At 36.5% G+C, this 25,055-nt stretch overlaps 2 protein-coding genes and 1 pseudogene across 6 annotated transcripts; 1 reads left to right on the top strand and 2 right to left on the bottom strand.

Moving 5' to 3' along the window:
* Positions 1 to 1,194: 1,194 nt before the first annotated feature.
* On the bottom strand, positions 1,195 to 5,330 carry LOC147538823 (protein PLASTID MOVEMENT IMPAIRED 1 pseudogene; annotated as a pseudogene). Its single transcript, XR_015224960.1, has one exon. The product of XR_015224960.1 is annotated as a protein PLASTID MOVEMENT IMPAIRED 1 pseudogene (transcript).
* Positions 5,331 to 6,253: 923 nt separating this feature from the next.
* On the bottom strand, positions 6,254 to 9,876 carry LOC147538824 (plant intracellular Ras-group-related LRR protein 4-like). 2 transcript variants are annotated; one of them, XM_086639346.1, is made up of 4 exons: positions 8,858 to 9,876; positions 7,710 to 8,623; positions 7,429 to 7,624; positions 6,254 to 6,589 (listed from the first exon to the last, which is right to left on the bottom strand). In XM_086639346.1, exons 1-3 carry the CDS (start codon positions 9,483 to 9,485, stop codon positions 7,475 to 7,477), a joined length of 1,692 nt encoding a protein of 563 aa, XP_086495472.1. In that variant the 5' UTR covers positions 9,486 to 9,876; the 3' UTR covers positions 6,254 to 6,589; positions 7,429 to 7,474. The 2 variants fall into 2 exon arrangements, with proteins under 2 accessions (XP_086495472.1, XP_086495471.1); XM_086639345.1 differs by having other exon boundaries at positions 6,254 to 6,594.
* Positions 9,877 to 21,266: 11,390 nt separating this feature from the next.
* LOC147538825 (uncharacterized) lies at positions 21,267 to 24,956 on the top strand. Of its 3 annotated transcripts, XM_086642625.1 has the most exons (3): positions 21,267 to 21,393; positions 21,784 to 21,908; positions 22,196 to 24,856. In XM_086642625.1, exon 3 carries the CDS (start codon positions 22,202 to 22,204, stop codon positions 23,819 to 23,821), a length of 1,620 nt encoding a protein of 539 aa, XP_086498751.1. In that variant the 5' UTR covers positions 21,267 to 21,393; positions 21,784 to 21,908; positions 22,196 to 22,201; the 3' UTR covers positions 23,822 to 24,856. The 3 variants fall into 3 exon arrangements, 2 of the variants coding, with proteins under 2 accessions (XP_086498751.1, XP_086498750.1); XR_015225849.1 differs by lacking the exons at positions 21,784 to 21,908; positions 22,196 to 24,856 and adding an exon at positions 24,872 to 24,956; XM_086642624.1 differs by lacking the exon at positions 21,784 to 21,908.
* Positions 24,957 to 25,055: the final 99 nt, after the last annotated feature.

Consider the following 25,055-nt stretch of genomic DNA (forward strand, 5'->3'; position numbering starts at 1 on the left):
TAAATTCGAAGCGTGATGCATCTTTAGTTAAACTCTGAAATCTGGTACCATGAAAGAATTATAAACTCTATGAAACTTTCTCTTTGATCTTTTATTTATTAAAAGTAAGTTCAACTAGTGATTAGATCACATTATATATCTAATACAAGTTGTTTAGAGAGAGAGAGAAACAAAAAACTAATTCCTAACTAATCTTTAACAGAATCTTAAAGTGTTGGTTATAACCTAAGTCTTAACAGACTTGATTATACTTACACCATTATTACACCGATGTCTATATATGCACCCACTTGAATGTTCACATAAGCTTTCATAAGCTATCTTTTCTCTAATAAGAACTAATATTTAGAGGTAGAGTAATCATTGAAAAAAAAAATTGCTAAAATTAACGGCTAATTTAAAAAATGGTGCATTTTTTATTTATTAAAGTTTGGGGGCTTAAAACCAAACTGATAACAAACAAAACTGCTAAAATTAACATAAGCTATCTTTTCTCTAATAAGAACTAATATTTAGAGGAAGATCATTGAAGAAGAAAAACAATTGCTAAAATTAACGACCAATATAAAAAAGGGTGCATTTTTAATTTATCAAAGTTTGGGGCCTTAAAACCAAACTGGTAACAAACCGAAGTGCTAAAATTCACATAAGCTTTCATACGCTATCTTTTCTCTAATAAGAACTAATATTTAGAGGAAGAGTAATCATTGAAGAAAAAAAATAATTGCTAAAATTAACGGCCAATTTAAAAAATGGTGCATTTTTAATTTATTAAAGTTTGGGGGCTTAAAACCAAACTGGTAACAAACCAAGAGATCAAAAACGATATAAATGTTTAAATGTTAGGGGAAGGGGCAGAAACCATTTAATACTTAGTAAGAGTCTGAACCCACTCCCAAATATCAAGGCTGGAATAGCTCAGTTGGTTAGAGCGTGTGGCTGTTAACCACAAGGTCGGAGGTTCGACCCCTCCTTCTAGCGGCTCTTTTTTATTTACATATTCTTTTTCCACTATTTACATAATGGTCTTGTTCATATTTCATATTTTTCGAGTAAGGAAGGTTCTGAATCAGAAATCCGCTAAATTTCCAAGTGAGGAGAAAAAGAATTATAGATTCATTTGGCATCGTATAAGATTTTCTAAAGTTTCATATGGTTATTTATGGGTTGATGGTGTTTATTTGAATACCAACATATAAAATTATGAATTCATATATAGTTTGCTCATTTGATTAAGATAACAACATAGAGCTAACTAGTTCTTTCATGGAGTGACTACTACTTTTATAGCATAAATATATCCTACCCTTTTACTTCAACTTTACTGAGAGTCTGAGATCTTCATAGTTGCAGTTGAATATAGATTATATTACTAATTGTTTACAAAAAGAGACTAAACTGATGTTTTTATAGCTACTACTGATGCTGGAGGAACTTCACGTCGGGGTTCCGCCTTTGCTTCAACCACATATCTGCCACTATCCGTGAAGAGATGCTCCATAATGAGCCCTTCCCCTTTGCCGGCTCACTTCTCCATCTTTTCCCTGCCTTCCCCAACCCATTTTCTACCAACCATAGGGTTGCTGTTAGTCTTTGTTTCTCAGCGTCCCAGATATTACTCTTCTCTCCCACCCCGACCTTTAAACCTCCGACATGTAAACTCGTCACTTTGAATCTCTCATCATTATCACCGTCTTTCGTCTTTTTAGCTTCTGCACGGTTGGCCTGGATCAATACAATCATTGGGCCTCCTACTGCCTCGTAACGCCTCAATGGGTCACGTAACTGAAGAGAAACAGAAAGTGTAACTGCCGCTGGTTTACTTGGCTCACCCTCTGTGCTTCTTGTGGTCAGAGTCTCTTTTTTCAACAAATCATCGAGCGAGACAGAAGAGGCAAAGAGACGATTCAAGTCTTTCTTGCCAAATTTAAGTAGTGGAGATACCTCAAATGGAGCATCTTCTTCTGTCATCTCTGCTTGAATCTTTAGAGCTTCAACCGCCATAGCCTCTATCTTTTGTATTGAGAATGCTAGAATCTCACCCATAGTTACTGCTTCTCTGTTTACGCTCCATATTCCTGTTGAAATCCTCTCTTTCCTGCCTGTACTCATTGACGCCGCCATGGTTTTTATTGTTGACATCGTACGGGCTGCTTTTGCCACTGCCGCTTCTGTGTTCTTCCCCTGCATAATTGAAGAAGCTACTCCCTCGAAAGAGATTTGTTCTGCAGTTTTACCAAGCAATTCGTCTAAGGGCATTGAAGATATAATCTCAGAACTCAATTCATCGATTCCAATAGCTGCCATTCTTTGAAACATCTCGAATCCACTTACGGGTTTTTGTGATAAAACAATCAGTGGTTTTGATAACTGCATGGCTAGCTTTGGAGTTTCTTTCCTTGATAACTCAACATTGAATGGATTCATGGAAGCAAAGTAACCTCCGTCCTTTGTCTGGACTATACAACCTAATCTCTTACCAAGTTCTGGCAGATAAACCTTTGAATCTGCCTCTTCAGCTTTTTCGTATCCTTGTGGGTTATATGGCTCAACTACTTTGAATTTGTCATGCTCTTCTTTCTCAAGCATCCGAAGAAACTCTTTAGTCACAGCTTGTTCATCTGGATCTAACCTCTTTCGTTCAGTTTCTGACTCTGCAGTAACAGAATTTCCATCTTCCATCGAAGATTCAAGAGTTTTCATCTGTTCGACAATTGAATCCAACTCCGGCAATCTTCTCCAGTGGGCTTGATCTATGGGACTTGTTTTGTCTTGGATCTCAATTCCTTTATCAAGAATTACGTACTCAGGAACACCATGATCTTCTATCTTTGATAGTGGCTCTTCAGCCTTTTGAACACTTGATGAACTTGAAGGTAGTGGAGCATCATCATCGAGATTAAACTCATCGATGACTTTAAAATCTACTACTCTCCCTTCAATTGGAGGAATTGAACTCTCCATTTTTCTTGCCATTCTTCGACTAGGAATGCTAAACGACGTTTTCGATTGCTTATGCCCAAAAGAAGCCCAAGAATTTCTACCTGCTTTAAATCCTTCATTAGCTTGACTATAAATACCCAATCCTCCATCTTTATCCATCATTTGAAACCCAAGTTTTAGAGTAAGTTCTCCTCCTTTGGCCTTTCCAGATAAAGCATAACTTGCATCCCATTGCCGAACTCGTTCCCCATCAAAGTTCTTCTCCATGGATTCCTGAATTAGATGGCTAAGATCCACTAAACTCTTTCCAAAATCAAGCTCTTGATCATCAAAAGCAAATACATAAATCAAAAAGACACGAGACTCGAACCTAGGATGCCTTCCACTTCCGATACTGAAATAGACATGACATTTAACAAACAAAGTTTCCTCGAACTCTGCGACTCCCTGAGAAACCTTAGCCGGCATTGTCGTCACTGCTCCACCATCTTTAGTCTCTTTCTTCCTTACACATACGGAAAGACGAGTACCATTCATCGATAAAGGAAGGCCTTGAACACTAACAACATCAACAGTGAACAAGCAACTCAACTTCTGCATTCTGATATGCGAAAGTGCTCGAATAGGCTTCCAATTCCAAAATCCTTTCTTCTCAGCCAAACCCACCTTACCCTCACTGTAATCCACCATCTTAATCTCTTTCTGACCAGTAACTATGTCTTTCCGATCAGTCTCGCCATGATCATTGCGCTTCGACATGAACGGCAACGGAGATGATGAGAACATTCGCATAGACTGTGATATCTCCGGTTTCGCTTCATATTTAGAAGTGAGAATTGAAGAACTGGAAGATACTATGGGAATAGTACTATTTCGAGGAAGATCTAAAGAAGCAGTTCTTCTAGTTGGGGTAAAAGTATTTGACCTGTAAAGTGATTGACTTAGGAACTCAAGTTCTTCCAAAAGCCTGACATTGGAATTCCTTCCCTCTGAGAATTCTGGTTCCATATCAGAAAGAAAAAATGAAAAAAAAAAAAAACAAGACTGAACAACAAAGACAAGTGGTAGTTATGAAGTTTTAAAGATGTTAGTCTCTTCTTGCACTATGATCAAGATAGATAGAGAGAGAGAGGGAAAAGTGTTTGTGGGGTGGAGAAGATGCCAAGAAAGGGTGATTGATTGTGTGGAGAAGGAAAATTAGGTTAAAAATGGTAGGAGGAGAGGATGGAAACGTTGAGGGTGCCCCTTCCTCTACCCCCCTTGTTCATTGTCAGTCCAACTGTTTTTAATGAAAATGTGGAATTTAATTGGGAAAGAAAATCCAAATTGATTGATTGTAAATAAAAGGGGCAGGGCAGTCAATTAATTACTTAAAACATGGGTTTCTTTCCTTTCCAATTGGGTAGTAATTTATTTCACATCCAAAATCTGATTAATTACATGAAGAAATATTCAAACTCAAAAACAACAAATATGATGGAGACTAATTACAAAGAAATGAATGAAAAAATGATATCTATCCTCCAGAAACCCTAGTTCACGAGTAATACATGAAAAAATCACGAGAAACATCAACCTGCTTTTAATACTCTCTATCTCCTTGTTGTTTATTGGAGAAATTGGTTGGTTGGTTAGATGATGGCATGATGGGGTGAAGTTGCTTTAATGGGCAAGACATAATGATGATCGGAAGCGCCGGTCATAATCTTCAAGAACTTATGGTGAATGGCTGACCAGGCAGAAGAGAGGGGAATTTGAATTGCATTGGTAAGGGATGAGAGAGAAGGGATTCTTTTGTATAAACCTCCATTTGATGCTTCTTCTTCTTTTTCTGATGATGATGATGATGATTGATTTGTTTGTGAGATTGGAAGTTCTTCTGATTGTTTTCTGAAAGGTAGTTGAATTGAAGGGAAATAGCTGCTGCTGCTACTGCTTTTCTCTTCCATTCTAGAGAGAGAGAGAGAGAGAGAGAGAATTCTAGAGAGAGACAGACAAGAGTGTTGTTTGGGATGTGGGTTTTAGAAGGAGGAGAAGGGGGAAGAATGTAAGTAAATTCACAGCTGCATATTAGTTGTTAGAACAGGCTGGTTTGTTCCTTTCTTTTCTTGGAGGTTGAGAAGGGCCTACTTGGCATCCAAAAGCAACTTCTTTTCTTTCTTTTGCTTTCCACTATCAAGATAGAGCCTAGACCTAAAAAAAAACTGCACTTGGGACCTGGCTCAGTGCATCTAGGATCTACTCCTCAAACCTAAAGGTCTCCCAAATCCCAATAACCATACTAGTGTCTATGGTATTTAGGGTGCATGAGTGTCTTTAGAAACATTTACAAACATATTCTGTCTTTAAATTGTACCCAAAACTAAATGATGTGTGATATCTGTTGCCGTCATATAATGTGGAATCCACCAAATTGTATTAGGTTGAAGCACTCACTCATCATCTAAGTAACGACTAACTACTATTCTCCAAATATGTTTTAAAGTGAACTTTCCAACCATTTCATTAGAATATGTAAATAAATTTTTCTCCACCCTCATATTAGGCTGAAATCTGAGGTGAACGACTTTATTTTGCCGAGTGTCTCTATCTGTTTAATATAGTTCTCCTAGATACTTGACTCTGAAGTGAGGTGAACGACTTTATTTCACCAAGTAACTCTATTTGCTTAAAGTACTTCCCTGAATGGTCTTGATTCCCTGAATGGTCTTGATTCCCTGAATGGTCTTGAAATTGAAGAAGGGATATCTAGCAACTAAGCATATAATGTGTACATTCTTCCCTCTCATTGTTGATTTTGAGTCGGATAACCACAAACTTAACGACTATCTAAGATACTTGGCAAGAATACTTGGCAAGAATACGGAATGCCCAAAGATTTCAGCTTGATTTAATCCTTGCCTTTGAGTTGTATGTATCACAGAATTATTATCTCTCTGGGCATTTTTATTCCTTGTTTCTACTCTATATCTATATTATGCTCATTATGCATATACTATTTATTTATAATATAAGTTAGCATCATAGAGGAATAAAACAAAACCAACCCAACCGCTCACATGATATAAAGACAACAATAATTAAAATCGGTGGATGGCAAAATTATTTATGTTCTTTCCAGCAAAAACAACGCAGTTCATCTCTATTCTGGTTGTCCCTACCCTAGCCGCCGCCCGGAAACACCTTCATAACACAATAAGCTGCATCATAATCTTCTTTACTCACATATTTATACAGATTTCAGCAGACAATTCAAACTGAAGTCCGAAAACAGAATGAAATATCATCATGTAAAAGAAGCAAGACTCAATTTCATAAAAGCAATGAACATAACTGATTTCATTATAACAATTATCTATTTTAACTACAACATTAACATTTACTCTTTTCTTCCTTCTTTCCCATCTATCCTTTCCTTCCCTCTAAACCTTTTCTCGACCCGCATGAACGAACTAAACGTGTCATTTCATTAGGGTTCCATTCGACAACATTAGAAAATACAGGGATCAAGTGTAAAAACAACAAATAATTGGAAGCAGAATGATATAAAATCAGAAATAACATTGTCTGTCCCACAAGCCCATTCAGCTTACTTGGATCTTGAAACTTTTTCCTCACATGCTGCTGCTTTCTTTCTTCACACCAACTGAACTGCAACGGAAAAATGAAAATTCCAATATAAAACTAGTAATAAGAAAACCCACTCGTTGAATATACATGTTAAAGACTAGTACTTCAACACCAGTTTGTTAAAATGTTGAGTCCGAAACGGGTAACTTGGAGCAAAGTTATGGCTAATTTCACCAATTATCACAAAGAAAGAAAAATCTGTTCTGTGTTCCTATTCTCTATTGTCCAGACACTTTCTGCGACTAGTTATACAAGACTATTATCTTAGTTTAAAAATGAGCGATCCTGTTTCCTTGGGTATTAGAAGCTCTACTTGGGGTCTGGTTCGACTTATCTTCGGCTTTCATAACAAGATTGATGCCAAAAATCTATTAAAAAGATGATGGGATGCGTGATATAAGAGACAGACGGGTAGAGATGAAGACATCTGACGATCAAGATGAGTCCAACGATTGAGATACGTGTGTAACACGTGTATGTACGTGACGGATCGAGAAGACGAGATTTGACGATCAAGAAGAATTCAGAATATTTGAAGTTATTCCAAGATATATTAAGATCCAGAATATTTACTCTCAAATATTCTGCGTTCTTCTTGATCGTCAAATCTCGTCTTCTCGACCCTTCATGTACATACACGTGTTACACACGTATCTCAATTCTTGGACTCGTCTTGATCGTTGGATCTCTTATATCGCGTATCCTATTAAAAGATGACCATGTATTACTAACAAAGATAGAATTAACAGAAATCAAAGACCATAATTAAGAAAAATCAGATCGAGAGATCATAGTCACAACACACAGTTGATCTTGGGTTTCCTGAAAGAGTTCAAAGGAAGTTCGTCGACTTACCTAACATAGGTGAGTGATGTTGGATTTCCTAATATGAACATGAATATCAAATGGCTTTAACATAATCCAGACTTTCATGCTTCCTCTTGTTAGGCCTTGAAAAACAGCAAAACTGAGCCCAACTTTTTTTTTGCTTAACTGGCTGCGACTTAACATCACGGTTAGCTACATATTCAGCCATGTACTGAACAACAGCCTGAAAAAAACACTAACTTCATTAAGCTTCAAATATGCGAATATTCAACTAAATACGCAAAAATGCAAGAAATAAAGAGTTTTACCTGTGCACCCTTCTCAATAATTTGTCGAGGTGGCACTTCTAGAGGATTTTCTCCAGCACGAAGAACCCGTAAATTGGATAACATGCCAAATGAGTCTGGAAGGAATCGAATCTGATTGTTGCTGATATCAAGCTCCTCTAGATTCTCAAGATTCCCAATTGATCTTGGTAGAGATCGTAAATCGGCAAAATTGTTTCCCACATTAATTTTTACAAGTGTAGTGGCAAGGCACAAACTTTCCGGTACAGATTCTAGCTCATTAAAGCTAACATCAAGCTCTTTCAGTTTAGCCAGAGATGCCATGGTTGTCGGTAGTTGTTTGATGTTATTGTATCTTACAGACAAAACCTCTAGTGATTCAATCCTACCCACGGCTTCAGGAAGCGCTTTCAGCTTGTTATAATCAGCCAATAGCTCAACAAGTGAAGAACAATGGCCAATAGTATGTGGTAATTCTTCGATATCGTTAGTTTCAACATTCAATATCTTCAGCGATACGAGGTTTCCAATAGATTCAGGTAGTGACAATATCCTGTTTGAACTAAGATCGAGCTCTTCGAGACGTGATAATTTACATAAAGTGGCGGGAACAGAAGTTAACTGGTTTCCTCTTAAATCTAGAAAAACCAAGCTAAAGAGATTACCAATGGTATCAGGGAGTTCCACAATTCTATTTGAATGCAAATCCAATCTGGTTAAAGAAGAAAGACCTCCTATTTTCGTGGGTAGGACAGCAATTCGATTCTCAGACAAATCGAGTGTGATCAAACCTGATAACTTGCCAATTGAATCTGGTAACCACTCAATTTGATCCATTAATTTGTTTTGAAGATTGAGATCCTTAGTTCCTTTCTTCAATGATACCTCAATTAAACTAGCCAGTTTTATCAGACTCAATTTCTCAGCACCTTGACCTATTCAAACAATTCAAATAGAACATCAATATTTGAACAAAACTACTGAAACTCATCAAGATCTTCATAATGGCTAGTTCTACCACTCTTAATTTCTCCGAATTTCGACAATGCAAGTAACAAACATAATCATGTAACTAGACAAACAAATGGAATCCATGCTAGTAAATTCAGATACATCATATTTCAGTAAATTCAAGAACTGATATATACATAGAGAGATCAGAGAATTACCAGAAATTATCGCAGGATTGAGAGAAGAATCGACGATTTGTGGTCGAGAAGGAGCAGTTAATCGATTTCCAACTCCATCACTATAAAGGGTAGCCTTAGCCTTCTTAAGGAAACTGTCATCCATACTAGTAAACCTCTCAGAACTAGTTCCAGATTTTTTCTCAGAGAAGAAAACTGATGAAGAAGATAAGACAGAAGAATCAGATACAGGTGTAGAAGCTTGAGTATGAGGGGAAAACCCACTTGAAATCACAGCAGAACTACCCCTGTTAGTGGAATTAGAAACTGAAGGAAGACATTTAGAAGCTCTCTGAACAAACTCATCAAACATGGAGTGAACGGTTTCAAGATCAAGTAGTTTTAATGCTTCTCTCTTCTCTTCTTTACTCTGAAACAAGACCAAATTCTTCTGCATCTCTTGAAGAACAAAGAATAGTTCTTCAGGAACTTCAGGACTCTTTATCTGTTTTGAAATTACTTCCATTCTTGATTGTTCTTCTTGTTCAACATTCAAGATCAAATCTCTAGCTGCTTCAACTTCATCTAAAGCTGGTCTAGTTGGTAAAGATCTATGAATTCTCATGATCTCTTCAACTACCCCATCTACAGATTGTAAAAATGAACCCATCTTCTCAAATTCTAATCCAAGACCAAAAAAAAAAACCCCACCAAAACCCAAACCTAATTGAACCTTTTCAAGGAAATCTGAACCATACCCATAACCATTGCTTTTCTACTCTACTAATTTAGTGGATAACCCAGATCAGAAAAATGAGAGAAAGATAAGTAGGAACAGAATAAATCTGGTGGTTGATAATTTTTTTTCTAGAACCTTCAAGTAGAAACAACACTTGTTTGAGAAATGAACTGAAATTAGTAAAGCAAGAAGAGTAAACAACTCAAAACCCCCATTAAAGGAAGCTAAAATTAAAAGCAACCCAGATCAGAAAAACAGTCTAAGGATGGATCTCTCTCTTTCTCTCTCTCTAAAACTCTCTTTCTCTCTCTCCCTCTCTCACACTGTAGCTGGACAACTCTCATGTGAATTTATACTTTAACAGAACTTAAAATGTTGAAATAAAACAAAATAAATTTTAAGAAGAAAAGAAAAATAAGGAAAAAGATTTTCTCAAAAAATTAAAATTAGTAAAGAAAACACAGCTGGAATCATCTTTCAGAGAAATTTCCTGAAATCCTGTTGTTTTTTCAGTTTCTGTAAGTTCCACCCATTTCCTCCCATTCCTCTCTCTCTCTCTCTCTATCAAATATATATTTGCTTCTCTCTTGGCGGATTCTGGTTTTCCATCCCTGATTTGCTTTATTTTATTTATATTTTTGTGCCCTTATTTTATAATAATTATTTTTTTCTGAGTTTTTGGATAATTGTGAAGATAAAAATATACTTATATACTCCAGTTAAAGACCAATCCGTTTCTCATCATCAGCGATTCACCGAAACCAAAACTGTGTTCTCTTCCTTATATATTTACGGAAATACCCTTCGATTCATTTCCGAATTACTTAATCTTTTTTTTTTTTAAGTAGAATCAAGTATAGGGTTGACCAAATAGTATATTCCAGTTAATATTTAACGTAGATAGTTATATTGCATTTAAAAAAAATTAATATCCTACTAGTATGATTTTTCAATAACGTATCCAAAATTTATAAAATATAAGTTTAACCCTAGTATATTCTTCTTACATGCATATGAAATCAATATTTCCTAATACTGCTCAATCTAGTTTGTCTAATAAAAATATTTTGATTAGACTTAGTCTGTGAAGGTGTTTGTTTTCCATTTCTTGTGTACCTATGAAATTTGAATTGAATCGAGATATATTTAGAATGCTTGTGTTCTTGTGACTCGTCCAAAAGAATATGTTGGACGGTCTTTGATATATTTAAATCAGATAAAACATCTTATATTTCAAAATTTAGACTTCACAGATCTGGACAATACAAGAAACACACACCACCTTGGTCACATTATCCAGAATAAGTTTACGTGTCTATATACATGATTTTTTTTTTCTGAGAGTCTATATACATGACTTAGAGAAAGAAAACTAGTCACAAAGGTGGGTTAGTAAAGTTGCTAGTTAACGTTGGCAATAGCCCGATGTTTTGGGAAAATACGAAATCGTTTCAGGACAAAACATTTACATGACATAATGAAAATTTCGGTATTACACAGCCACATAAGATTTGTGGGTACATTGCTAATTTGTAACTCCCCATCTTTCTTCTTTTGACAGAAGCACCCCTCTCTCTTTCTCTCTCCATCTTCACTTCACCGCCATCTTATTCTCATGTTTTTTCTCTTCTCGTCGCTCTCTCTCTCCCTCTCTCTCGATCTTTAGCTCTCTCTCGATCTTTAGCTTTCTCTCAATCTTTATCTCTCTCTCTCTCTCTCTCTCTCTCTCTCTCCCGATCTTTTTGTACTCGCTTCTCCTAAAAGATTGCGTTTAAATGTTGTTTTCCTTAGCTGAAAAGAACCCTGATAAAAAGGTAACTCTTCGTGCACAATCCATGGTTTCAAGATCAAAACTTTTTAGTTTAAAATGAAGGATTACAGGGGGGGTTCTCCTTGCCCAGGGTCATGTGGTGGGTGGTCCGGATCGTACGCCTGCACTGGCCCCCCACTACAAGGGACCAACATTGTAGGAGTGTTTTAGTTAGGTTCTGAAAAATACTAGTACCATACGTGTAGAATATATGATATATGAACTAAAGGTATGATTTCTAAGTTGGTAAGACTTGTAACTGCAACCCATTTTGTCTAAGGGTAGAAGTTTATCCCCCTTTCTCACGGCTCCCTCTTTAACTCTCTCTTTTTCTTTTTCGGAACCTTTATTTTGAATAGAAGTTTAGTTCCCTTTCTCTTTATCTCCCCCTCTCTCTGTATCTTTATCTCTCGCTCTCATAGAACCTTAATTTTCAATAGAAGTCTACAAAAATAACGAAGGTTGTTTGAAATAATGGTACTCCAATCACAAAGGAACACCATATATTTTGTTCGGATTCATCAATAGTTCAATATATTACTTCGCGTGTGCAAATTTTTTACTTGGTATACTATACAGAAGCGCCATGTTCAAAGTTTGGCACTTAACTCATAAATTGTCAGTCATGACCCTGTCTTTGGTCAAGCGTCTTTTCCGGGAGGGGAAAACTCCGCTAGGTTACTCGACGATAAAGAGATCTCCCCAACTTAATTGATTTCATATGTGAGAGGGAGGATGAGGGAAGATGAGGGAGCAAAAACGAGTGATTGCTGGTAGTGATGGCTAAGAACGTGAACAAAAGAGAGAATATATATAGAAAAGTAAATAACCTTTACTGGTAAGTTCTTAGGGTTGGGTGTGTTCGACTTAATTAAGTCAAATTTAGATTACTAATTTCTTACAAAAGTTTTGTCTCCAAAATTATTTTGGGTGTAGCCAACGCATCCACCATTACAATACTAAAACGGTGGATAGATCATTTGTCTACACCAACGGAGATAACAACATCAGAAAATGTTTGTTAACAAAAATTTAGTTTTACATACGAGATCTTTTTCATATTTTTTTTTTTTTTTTGGTTGAAAGATGTAAGTCAATTACTTGATACTTATGAGTTATGAGCGACTTAGTTCAACAAAAAAAAAAATATGAGTTATGAGCGACTTGAATCTTTTTTTTTTTTTTTTTTTTTTTTTGTTGAACTTGAATCTTGGTTTCTATGAAAGAAATTACTATGAAAGAAAAAGTCTAGGGTAGTTTGGTAAATAAGAGGTGAGGAGAGACGTCATTGTCCATTCTTTATTTGTTTTTGTCCAACTGTCAACTAATATTTGCTGCTTTGGGGTAGTATTAATACAGGGCAAAAAAATGCCACACGTGAAGGAGCACACGTGTACAGATAGACCATGATATGCCAGCCTACATCCAGCTGGCAATTGCTTCTGGTAGCGGAGTCACGCGGCCCCATAAAACCTTCCACCACCTGATCATTAATGTTCATCGCCACATGTTACCTTCTCATCTTCTTCTGTACTCACTCGCCACCCTTACAACTTCTGTTTATGAGATAACTAGTGGTGAAGGGTGAGATTCAGGGGTGATAGGAAAAATAAACCGGCCGAACCAAATTAAGTCGAGCCGCACCGATCGATTTTTAAGTTGTATCGATCACTTTCGACTCGGTTCGGTCAAAAAATCGAAGAATCCAAATCGGTCTAGTTTGATCTCGACTTGAGTTTCTAGAAACTGTCAAAATCGAACAGACCGAACCCTAAGAAAAAACGAAATAATAATTTTGAAAAGTTCAAAAGTGTTAAACTAAAAAAAAATAGAAAAAATCAAGTCTTCCATACTACTGTCTGCCCTCCTTCATAGTTGTTGTTGTGGGCTTCAGCAACCACAACCTATTCAACTTGATTGAAAGGTTTTAGAGGTAAGTCTTTATTGATTTTCTATGTAGCACAACCTATTCTTAGTTAGTAATTTAAAATTATAGATTTTGCGTTCGCACTGTTAGTTTTTTTTTTGTCTAGCGATTGATCGATTGGACTTCGACCGATGATTTAATCAAACCGTCACTTGTTGGTTCGGCTTCGGCTTGAACCAAAATAAGAAAAAGTCAATTGTTTCTCGCCCCTAGTGAGAGTCGGTCAGGCTTAAATGCCCACGAGTATTATTTGTTCAAGTTCGGGCGATCGAGTAAACTCTCCTACTGACCGTTAGATTCAATCTGACCTACGCCGCAGATAGATTTTGAAAATTTAGTGTCGGTAGCCGTTGACAATCATTGACAATCTTTGACCATATCTCTATAACCTAAACAAGATTGAATATTCTTAACGGTTGGACGTGACAGCCTAAAATTATAACCGTTCATCTCCATCTTGACCTTGTCTATGTGGATGTAGACAGTGAAGTGGTGGTGACATGGCTGGATGGCCTACTATAACATGGGTGGTGGGTAGGGTCCCAACAAGTTTGATGAAGTCATCAGAAGCTTTCTATCTTGGGACCTATTTGGAAACTCCACTAGTTGCTTTTATAAGGTATAACTATGTTTGGTTTTGGTGTTATAATTATGGTGACCATGAGTGATCAAAATTTCATCTTTCTTTTGTCAATGAAATTCAAATTCTAATCTCCTAAGTCCAAAGATTACTTATGTCACCACCTTCCCAGACTAAAACTAGCTTCACAAACTTTACTATTACTTTGCAATTAAAAAAACATACCATTTTACTGAGATATCATGAACCTTTTGTTAGAATATTTAACCTTATACATGCATATAGTCAAATACAAAACCACCATGTAATGTGCCACGTATAATATAAACTAGACATGCTCTCCACAAGATTCAAAGAGATTAAACTTAATCACGGAAGCGTACTTTGATCCTTAGCTTGAAGATGGTTGGGTAGGGTTGATCTTTCACTTAGTTCTTCTTCCTTTAGAACCTCTCTTGTGATGAAGGGATTTCACACTTAACCAAAATATAGAGATTAGGGAAGAAGCCCAAATGGGGACCATAACCCCTATTTATAAACTTATTTCTAATTTGACCCCTCATCAAATTAGAAATCACTTAATGGTCTCTACACGTTTATTCCATGACACTTTGATACCTACTGGTCAAGTCAATCCATATTAGACCACTTTACGACTTGACAATTTACTGAGATAGCCATACACATGTCTATACATATGTGAGCCCACATATGTTGGAATTTCTTCCAACACCTTTACCAAAAGAAAGGGTCATCAAAGACTAATAATCTTGTTGGCATGCCCCATAATTGTACATTGGGATTTCTTCTAATATACTGAGATTCAGTCTAAACTTTGTGTCTTTAGATTTATCCATATTGTTCACCTATGACTTTTTACAAAACGAAGATGATAGTATCACATACTAATAGTATACCTCTATTAGAACATCTCTGACCATTGCTCGTTAAAATCTCACCAGCAAAAATAAAGGCTCCAAAAGGCCAAAATGAAATTATTTTTGAAAAAAAAGATAAAGGCATAAAAACCACATCACCTCTTTCTTTCTCCTCCACTTCACCTTATCTCTCCTCCATCACACCAACTCCTCTCCACCTCACCTTTCTTCCTTTCTCTCTCCTCTTCTTCTTCCTTTCTCTCTCTTCTTCTTCCTTTCTCTCTCTTCTTCTTCCTTTCTCTCTCTTCTTCTTCCTTTCTCTCTCTTCTTCCTCATTTCTTTTCCCTCAATCTCTCTCTCTCTACGCTCCCCTTCGTCGGCAGAAATTTCGGCGAAGGGAACAAGGTCGACCGAAGGGTTTCCAGATCAGAAACCCTTCGTCCATGAGGGTTTCCAGATCGAAAACCCTTCGTCCATGAGGATTTTCGGTCTGGAAACCCTTCGTCGTCACGAAGGAGGGTCTCCAGGTGGAAAACCCTCTCGTTAATGAAGGGTTTCCGATCTGGAAACCCTTCACTCACGAAGGGCTTCCAGACAGAAACCCCTTCGTGAAAACGTGGGTTTCCAGATCTTGAAGCCCTTCGTGAAGACGAAGGGTTTCCGATATAGAAACCCAACTAGTGTCATTCCATAAAATTCGGTGAAATGACAAGCCATCGAAGATGCTCTTAACTCAAACTGAAAATACCAAATTTAAAGTCAAACTCATTGCTTGAGTTCTTCTAATTTGTAATGTTACCCATAGAATAGCAATATAGCCAACTAGGGCAAAACGGGCAGGAGTGTGCTACGTTATATGGTATAAGTATGTTTGTCTAATTGTCTCATTAGTGTCATCTTCTTCTTTATCTTTGTTGAAAGTATCATCTTCATGCTACAAAAGGCAACTAGAAGTGGGATAAAGTGATGGTATGATTTGAAATGTTGCTTTTAGATAGAAAGTTACTAATAAGACGATGGTCTATAAACGTGACGAAAGGATGGTAGGTGATATAAAAGTCTCCCTTCTCATATTGTAGCCTTTTCTGATTATTGCAACTTATAACCCCTCCCCATTTGTTATTATATCCATTCTAAATCTGTGCCACCAAAATTTTAGAAAAATTGTTAATCAGTCACCGGAAATTTGTGAACGGCCAGCCGATGATGGTAGAGTGAAAAGAGAACTCTTGGCCATGTAACTGTGTTTAACCCAAGTTGATTAGGATACTGACATCAATTAGTTGTATTCCTTCTTAGCTTCTAAGTATTAAAAAGATGAACAACTTGCCTGAAGTGTCACCATGCATGTGGTTAATTCTGTTTTGGCCCCCAATTTGTGACCAACTGGTTTTTTAGGATCCAATTGCGTCCGGTAGTTTGATTTGGCCCCATATGTGTCCACTAGTTCGTTTTGACTCCGACTTTTGTCAGATGTCCCAAATTTACCTTTATGACATGTCTGTAAATAAAATTTTAGATTTTTTTTTTCAATTGTTTTTCTCTCCACTTAAAAATCTCCATTTTCTCTGTTGGGTTATGGTGTCTCATAGTGTTGTTAGCGGAATCTCAAACATCTAATATGTCTAACACTAGTATCCCTAGGATCTCATGGACAAGCTAATAATGTAACTAAGTTAGTTTAGAGATTACCTTAATTGTTAAATTAGGTTCTAACCTTTTCAACCAAATGTGAAGACCAAGAGCTCCAATTGAGCTCCTCCACTTGAGACACCCGAATGATAAACTTGATCTCCAACCTTGTTGTTAGCTAGAACTCCAATGGCGGTTAGACGAAGAACGCCTTCTTCTCTAGACTAGATAGATAGTTGGGATTTTTCTCTCTTTCTTTCTCTACTTGATGTTGTAGAGTTCGAAAGTTTCTTGAGAAATTTCCAAACCTTATTCAACTCTTAAGAGACATTATATAGAATCCTAAGTTAGAGTCCAAGCCTAATTAGGTTTTCTAAAAAGTTAATTCCCTTTGAATAAGATTTAGGGTTTTCACAAAAATAGAAACTAGTTTCTATTTTTTGTGTAACCCTAATATGACCGGCCAAAGCATGCCCTAAAAGGTCAGATCTGGCCGACCTCTATAGGCTGGTCGGCCAAGCTTGGCCTACCCCTATAATGGCCCAAAAGTCCCTTTTAGGTGCCCGACCCAGAATCCCTTTATTCGGGTCTTTTGTACAATCTTTGCCCAAACTTCTTTTAGGCCTTTTTGGACATATTTACGAGTCAAACCCATGTATATATGTCTCATCCTTCTAGTCATATCTCCTGATCAAGTCGACACTCTTTGGTGTAACCCGATGTAGGATCCAGATGAAGTTAGCCGCGAATCGCTTCGTGATTCGACGACGATTGTAGTTGGCTTATAGCTAAACACTACGATCCCTAAACCATTCAGACTTGGTGATATTTTTGATCAATTGTCATATTCGACAAATTGTTCGCATTGCATCTTTGGTCGAAGGGCATCTCCTTCAGCCTCCCGCTTGTACTTAGAATAAGTGCAATGCTCGATTCTCGTGTCAATTTGTATTCCATCTGATACGTCACATCTTTTAGACTTTCTTGATCCCGAGCACAACTGTCAATCCTAATGATTAATCACTTAATCCATTTGAGCGTGACCACGTATTTTCAGTTGCTACTCATCAAGTGGCCTCGAGATACTTTTCTTAATTTAATTAGGATGACACAATCTATTCTTGTACTCCCACTCAGTTTCCGTCTTTATAACTTCCTTTTACGGTGCGACGTTTAACGAAACTAAAGTCAGACATTCCTTACATAAGATGAGTGAAGTACTCATGTTTTGAGGAATCCCTCCAACTTTGTCAATGAGAGGTTTTGACGTTCATCACTCTTTATGTCCTCTCATTTGTGGGTTATCTAGTGTATATTCCCAATAATACACCCACGTAGTCGACCTAAATACCCTATTCACATAGCCCATGCAACAATGCTATTTTGTCGATCTCACTTGATAGTCTTCATAATTCATTGTTGTCTATGCAATGACCTGGACCAGCGAGATGATAATGTAACAATTCCAAGTTCACTTAATAGGATTTCATTCATCAGATAACGTATCTGACAAACCAAAGTTAGACGACGACGAAATAAACAACGTGTTTATTTCCGATAACAAAAGTTTGTAAATTTGAGTCTCTCCCGTAAACTCCTTTACTCACTCAATTTACCAGTCTAGATTATTCCGAGAATATACCTTATGCTTTAGACCTTTGTATGACTCTCATACTTTGTCTAAGGTAACAATTCAGTTTGCAACGGATCTAATCCGGTAAAAATTTGCTTATTATCGATTAATCAAGGTCGCTTCCTTCAATTTCTTTTGTTAATTACTAATATTCCTATATTCGAAGAATTCGACTAATGGTGCGTTTCGGTTTTATCTCTAATGATTTTCAAAATCAATTTTAAGAAGAGGGCACAAATCAGTTACGGAAAAAATCGGTTCAACTTTTAATGATTTCCAAAATCAATTTTAACCCGTTGTGGGTCTTCCGGTAGGCCATAATAATTTCGGTAAAATTTGGGTGGAACCGGGAGAAAAATTGGACTTTAAATGGAAAAACTCCCATTCTGGTCAAGACCCGAAAATTCTTAGCCTGTAACCCGAGACCTATCTCGAAATGGCCCGGGACAAGCCTTGGCGAAGGCCCGAGACCATCTTTGCCCAAACCCATGGACTTGTCTCAACCAAGGCCAAGGCCATGCATTGGAACGGGCCAATGATGGAACGGGCCAATGATGGCTCGGCCATGGGACAAACTTGTTCTGGCCCATAAGGGCTGGGACGTGTCCCTGGTCGCGTCTCTGGTCGTGTGCACAATAACTTCTAAGTTTTGGAAACTTCTAAAACTTCATTTTTTTTTTCTTTTGCTTCCAAAGCTGTTGTTCCAAACTTTTGGAATACTTCTAAACTCCCAAATTTGACTTTCAAACAACTTCTAAAATCAATGAAAATCATTTTTTTAAAAAACTTTTCAAAACCGAAATCAATCAAAATCGAATCTTTTGAAAATTCTTTTCAATTATCAACTTTGAGATAAACTTGAATAACTTTATATCACATTCAAAACTAAACAAATTGGTGTCTAAAAAACTTTTAGATTTATCTATCTAGCTAAACAATCATAGATTGGTTTGAAACTTAGCCAAAATTAGGTACGTGCAAGAGGCTCTGACGCCACTGCCGGGTTTTGGTGTTTCATAGTGTTGTTAGCGGAATCTCAGACATCTAATATGTCTAAAACTAGCATCCCTAAGATATCATGCATAAGCTAATAATGTAACTAAGTTAGTTTAGAGATTACCTTAATTGCTAAGTTTCCCTCGAACCTTTCCAATCGAATGTGAAGACCAAGAGCTCCAATTGTAGCTCCTTTACTTGAGACACTGAATGATCAACTTGATCCCCCACTTGTTTTCAGCTAGAACTCTAATGGTGGTTAGACGAAGAACCTTCTTCTTTAGACTAGATAGATAGTTGAGATTTTTCTCTCTTTCTCTCTCTACTTGAAGTTGTAGAGTTAGAAAGTTTCTTGAGAAATTTCCACAACTTATTCAACTTTTAAGAGAAATTATATAGAACCCTAAGTTAGAGTCCGTCCCTAATAGGGTTTCTCAAAAAGTTCCTTTTGAATAAGATTTAGGATTTCACAAAAATAGAAACTAGTTTCTATTTCTTGTGTAACCCTAATATGGCCGGCCAAAGCGTGCCTTAAAAGGGAAGATCATGCCGGACCTTAGAAGCTGGCCAGCCAAGCTTGGCCGACCTATATAATGGGTCCAAAAGTCTCTTTTAGGTGCCCGACCTAAAATCCCTTTATTCGGGCCTTTTGCACTATCTTTGCCCAAACTTGTTTTAGGATTTTTGGACACATTTATGAGTCTAACCCATGTATATATGTCTCATCCCTCTAGTCATATCTTCTGGTCAAGTCGACGCTCTTTGGTGTAACCTGATGTAGGATCCGGACGAAGTTAGCCGCGAATCACTTCGTGATTCGACGATCGTAGTTGATTTCTAGCTAAACACTACGACCACTAAATCATCCGTACTTGATGATCTTCTTCATCAATTGTCCTATCCGACAAATTGCTCGCATTGCATCTTTGGTCGAAGGACATCTCCTTCATTCCCTTCCTAAAAAACATCTTGTTTCTCTTTCTACTTCCTCTGAAACACTCTCTTTATTTGAAATTTGATGCAAATAATTACATATTTATAAACTTGAACAAAATCTTTCTAGGGATCTAAATCATAAACTCATTCCAAGTGTTTCTTCTTTTTTGTTCATCTTCTTCTCCAATGCTTTGTTTTCTTTTAATTACTAAATCCTCAAAACATGGAAAACAAACCTAGTATGTTTAGAAGTGATCAAAAATGTATTTTAGGGCTCAAAATTAACTGATTTCTAGGGTTTAGAATGTGTTTACCTCTTTTGGGGAGGATCAATGGATGAAAAAACTTGCTTTGGACGCCCCATGAAAGATAGAATAAGAGTTTCAAGAGATTTTGTTTGATGATTTCTAGGGTTTAGAATGTTTTTTTCTTCTTGATCTCTCTAATTTTGTTTCGGATTTTAAAGAAGTAACGGTAGTAGGGGTTGAAGATTTGAGGAAGATGAGTAAGAAAAGTGATGAAGAAGGAAGAGCAAAAAGTATGGCTAGTAGTTATGTAGGAGATGGGATGGATGAGTTTTTTTCGGAGCAGAAGAAAGAGGGGGAAATGATTTAAAATAAAAACCTTAATTTTTTTTTACTTAAAGTTGTTTTTGTAAATTGTAAATTTTTTTCAATATTCCCCATAGTAACATATGCCCTGGAGATTTTACAAAGAAACATGGATTCCCTAGAGATTTTATTCCACCCGAGATTTTTCTTTATTCCCTAAAGCTGCGGCCAAAATTTGAAGATCGTAGAAAAAAATCACGGCATGCGACCTTCTCCAGCTACCTTTTATGTCGAAGATGGTGAGGCAGAATATAGAGAAGGGCGAGGTAAACAAAATGAGACAAAGATATTACAGAAATGTCATGAGAGTAGTATTGGAAGGTTTAGACAGAGTATGGGGCCCAAACAAGAAACTCAAACACTTACGTGGACCAAACAGGAAGCCTAGAAACTTATGGAAGTCAAATCAACCAGTTAGTCACAAATTAGGGGCCAAAGCAGAGTTGACCTAAAATAATACTCCATAATTTAGTAAGTCTCATTGTTAAAGAGAACTGTTGTAGGAGTTCAAGCTTTCCGAATGAGCCAATTCATTGAAGGACAAGATAGACCCAAGACCACATCTACACCACCAAGGGCGGATGCACGTAGAGACTACCCCTGGCTGCAACCAGGGGTAGTTCGGTTATTTTTATGAAGAGGGAGGGTTATTTTAGTAAAACAGCCAGGGATATTTTTTTCACTCTTATCTCGTCTGAGAAGAACTAGAGAGAGAAAGGGTTTACGAACTGAAATCTTAACCGAGAGAGGGTTTGCTCGTGAAATCAATGATGATGATAATCTTTAATTTTGATAATCTTTTCCCCTAATTCAGTCCCCACTCATCTCAACTCAAGGTATGTTATGATATGATGATGATAATCTTTTCCCCCCATTTTCAATCTTTTTCATTTTGCAAAATTCATGATTCATTCATTACTTGTTCTTATTTGGTATATCTATTGATGTTTCTGTTAGTAATTCTTTTATGCATATAGACAAATAAGATGTGGTAAGAGCTATAATAAGGTTAGAGAATGGGAAAGTTTTGGTTCCTAGTTAGAGAGATTTGGAACAAAATAAGTCCTCTACTTTCTCTGATTAATGAAAATGAAGTAATATGACTTCTATATGTTTGTTTGTCTATATGCATCTCTCGAAATAATCATCATGAAATGTTTGCCGAAGACGAAATCCGATATATTTAGAATTAGAAAACCATTACTAAAGTTGTTTTAGTTGTGAAGGTAAAACAAACAGTTCTGTTGCTAAAGGTCTTGAGTTATTGAGAGGTTGATTACTTGATTTATGACAAGGATAAGTACAACTAGCAATGGTGAATTGGTGGGATTACCCAAAGGTTTTTTTTTAGGTATTACTATTTCTATTTGGTTATTGATTTTGATTTTTAGGTGGATAATTGAGTTTCATTAATTCATTGTCCATTACTTTATTGTTAGGGTTAATGGTGTTGATAAATTGAGCTACTAGTTTAGATGATTTGGGTGAAATTTTGATTGTAACTTTAGGTCTTTATGAGTTTAGGGGGTATATGAATTTTAGACAAGACTTAGCTAATAAGATTCATGATCTTTTTGTAACTTTAGAGAGTAAGAATTCATCTAAATTTGTTTTGTTTTCATGTTGATCTAACTTTAGGCTAAAATGTCCGAAGATGCTCAAGTACCCAAACGAAGGAAAAAAACTCTATATTCGTTTTTTACTTCAACAAGAGAAAACAACAAAAAAGATTTAGAACCTCCACCTTCTATATCTAACATTGAAAATTTAGTAGAAGATGGACAACCTTCTTTGAATGTTTTAGAAGAAGAAGTTGATGCTACATCTTTTATACGTGATCCGGGATTGCGCCTTCAAATTTGGAAACATCCTATTAACAAACAAGATGAACTTCGACGTGCATATCTTAATGCGGGACCTTATCAACCTATCCTTAAAGACTACCCAACAACAAAGTTTGGAAAGCAATCCCGAAGATTTCAAGATTCTTGGTATACCTTATTTCCTTGGCTTGAGTATTCTCCTACAAAAGATGCGGCCTATTGTTTTCCATGTTTTATCTTTGAAACAAATCCTCCAAAACGTACATCATTTACGGATCAAGGATTTAGAAGATGGAAGAGTGTCAAAGATGGAAAAAAATGTGCATTCCTAACACATATGGGAGATCATAATTCTCAACACATGTTGGCCGTAAAAGCTTGTCAAGATTTAGGTTGGACGTCTAGACATATTGATAAGATGATTAATGTACAATCGAAGGAACTAGTGAAGAAAAATCGGCGAAGACTCAACGCGTCTATTGATTGTTTACGATATCTTGCCTATCAAACAAGTGCATTTAGGGGGCATGATGAATCTACAAATTCGTCGAATCGTGGCAATTTCATTAAGTTGGTAAAACTTTTGGCTAAGAACAATGATGAAATTCAACAAGTTGTCTTAGAAAATGCTCCACAAAATGCTAAATATACATCTCCTACAATTCAAAAGGAAATATTATCAATCCTTGCTAACAAAGTAAGAAACAAGATTCGAGAAGAAGTTGGATCATCAAAGTTTTGCATTCTTGTCGACGAAGCACAAGATGAATCACACAAGGAGAAAATGGGTATTGTCTTGCGATTTGTTGATGATGGTGGATCTATCAAAGAACGATTTTTTGATATTTTACATGTGAAAAATACCGCCTCTTTGACTCTCAAGCAAGCAATAACTAATGTCTTTATCCGTAACGACCTCCATACGGAAAATATGCGAGGTCAAGGGTATGATGGTGCTAGCAATATGCGTGGAGCTTTTAATGAATTGCAAGCATTATTTCTTAAAGATTGTCCTTATGCATACTATGTGCATTGCTTTGCCCATAGACTACAACTAGCACTAGTTGGAGCATGTAAAGACGTAAATGCTATTTATCGATTTTATTCAACATTGAATGCCACCGTCAATTTTCTTTGTGCTTCACCTTTAAGGCAAGATGAATTAAAATCTTTTCGAGTTAATGAAATTGCGAGTTTGTTAGAAGATGATGAGCTTGAGACGGGCAAAGGGTTAAACCAAATATGCAACTTGCAACGACCGGGGGCTACTCGTTGGAGCTCCCACTTAAGTTCCGTGAAGAGTTTGATCGATATGTTTAGTGCAACGTGTGGAGTTCTTAGAAATTTAATGAAAACCGCACCAACTCGTACTTTATGTGGAGAAGCCGAGGGTTTGTTCATTGCGGTGAAACGTTTCAATTCGTTTTTATATTGCACTTGATGTGTAAGATTATGGAGATCACTGATTTGCTTTGTCAAGCTCTTCAGAAAAAATCTCAAGATATTGTCAATGCAATGAGACTTGTAAAAAGTACAAAATCACTTCTTAAGGAGTTGAGACAAGATGGTTGGGATGCTTTCATAGAACAAGTAGAAGCATTTTGTAATAAGAATGATGTGATAATACCGGATATGAGTGATCCTTATGTAGTTGGTTCACTTCGTTCTTGTCGGCAACAAGACAATATCACATTGGCACATCATTACCATATAGATTTATTTAATGTCGCCATCGATTTTCAGTTAGAGGAGCTGAATACAAGGTTTACTGATGAAACAATCGAACTTCTTATACTTAGTTCAACCTTGGATCCTACAGATGCTTTTAGGTCGTTTAAGATCGATGATATTTGCCTTCTTGCTGAAAAGTATTATCCAGAAGATTTTAGTAACCAAGATATAAATGGTTTGAGATGCCAATTGTCACATTATGAGCATGATGTGCTTCACCATCCGGAATTTCAAAATTTAACTACGATGTCAGAGTTGTGCAAGAAATTGGTTGAAACAAGAATGTCGAAGTCTTATTGTCTGGTTTATAGATTGATTTGTTTGGTGTTAACTTTACCAGTTTCTACGGCGACTACTGAGAGAGCATTTTCAGCCATGAAGCTTGTCAAAACAACACTTCGTAGCAAAATGGAGGATGATTTCCTAAGAGACTGCATGATTATACACATCGAGAAGGAAATAGCCGAAACAATCGATTCTGATTCAATAATTGATGAATTCTATAAGTTGAAGGATCGTAGGGCTCAACTCAAGTAGTATAGTTACATGTCATTTTGATTTTCGATGTTTTGTACATCTTTTGTTTTTTGCTATATACCCTCTTTTGTTATATGCTAAATGTGGTACTATGTACACAATGAAATGAAAATATTACTTTGATCTTATTTACTCTTTTGTGCACTTTATAATTCAATGAACTATTGCATTGTATAGATAAATTCTTAATATATGATATTTTGCGAAATGTTTATTTTGATAGGTAGTCTTTTGGACAAAGTATGGGATATAATTGCAACGGACGAACTTCGCATTCTTAATAGGTATGATATTACTTCTCATATATGGTTTGTGACAATAATGTTACAAAATTGTACTTTGACACCAAAAATTGGCTTTACATGTTATTTTCGCCAAATATATATTTATCGTAAGAAAAAATATAG

The sequence above is a fragment of the Eschscholzia californica genome, unplaced genomic scaffold (assembly GCF_041429995.1).
Source record: "Eschscholzia californica isolate CP2 unplaced genomic scaffold, dmEscCali1.0.p SCAF_5, whole genome shotgun sequence".
Lineage (NCBI taxonomy): Eukaryota > Viridiplantae > Streptophyta > Magnoliopsida > Ranunculales > Papaveraceae > Eschscholzia > Eschscholzia californica.

Excerpts from the sequence above, each read along its gene's own strand:
- LOC147538824 (XM_086639346.1), bottom strand. The coding sequence starts at position 9,485 with ATGGGTTCATTTTTACAATCTGTAGATGGGGTAGTTGAAGAGATCATG. Across the intron at positions 8,624-8,857 it reads CAATCCTGCGATAATTTCTG|GTCAAGGTGCTGAGAAATTG; the intron begins GTAATTCTCTGA and ends TTGTTTGAATAG. Across the intron at positions 7,625-7,709 it reads TTATTGAGAAGGGTGCACAG|GCTGTTGTTCAGTACATGGC; the intron begins GTAAAACTCTTT and ends TGTTTTTTTCAG.
- LOC147538825 (XM_086642625.1), top strand. The coding sequence starts at position 22,202 with ATGTCCGAAGATGCTCAAGTACCCAAACGAAGGAAAAAAACTCTATAT.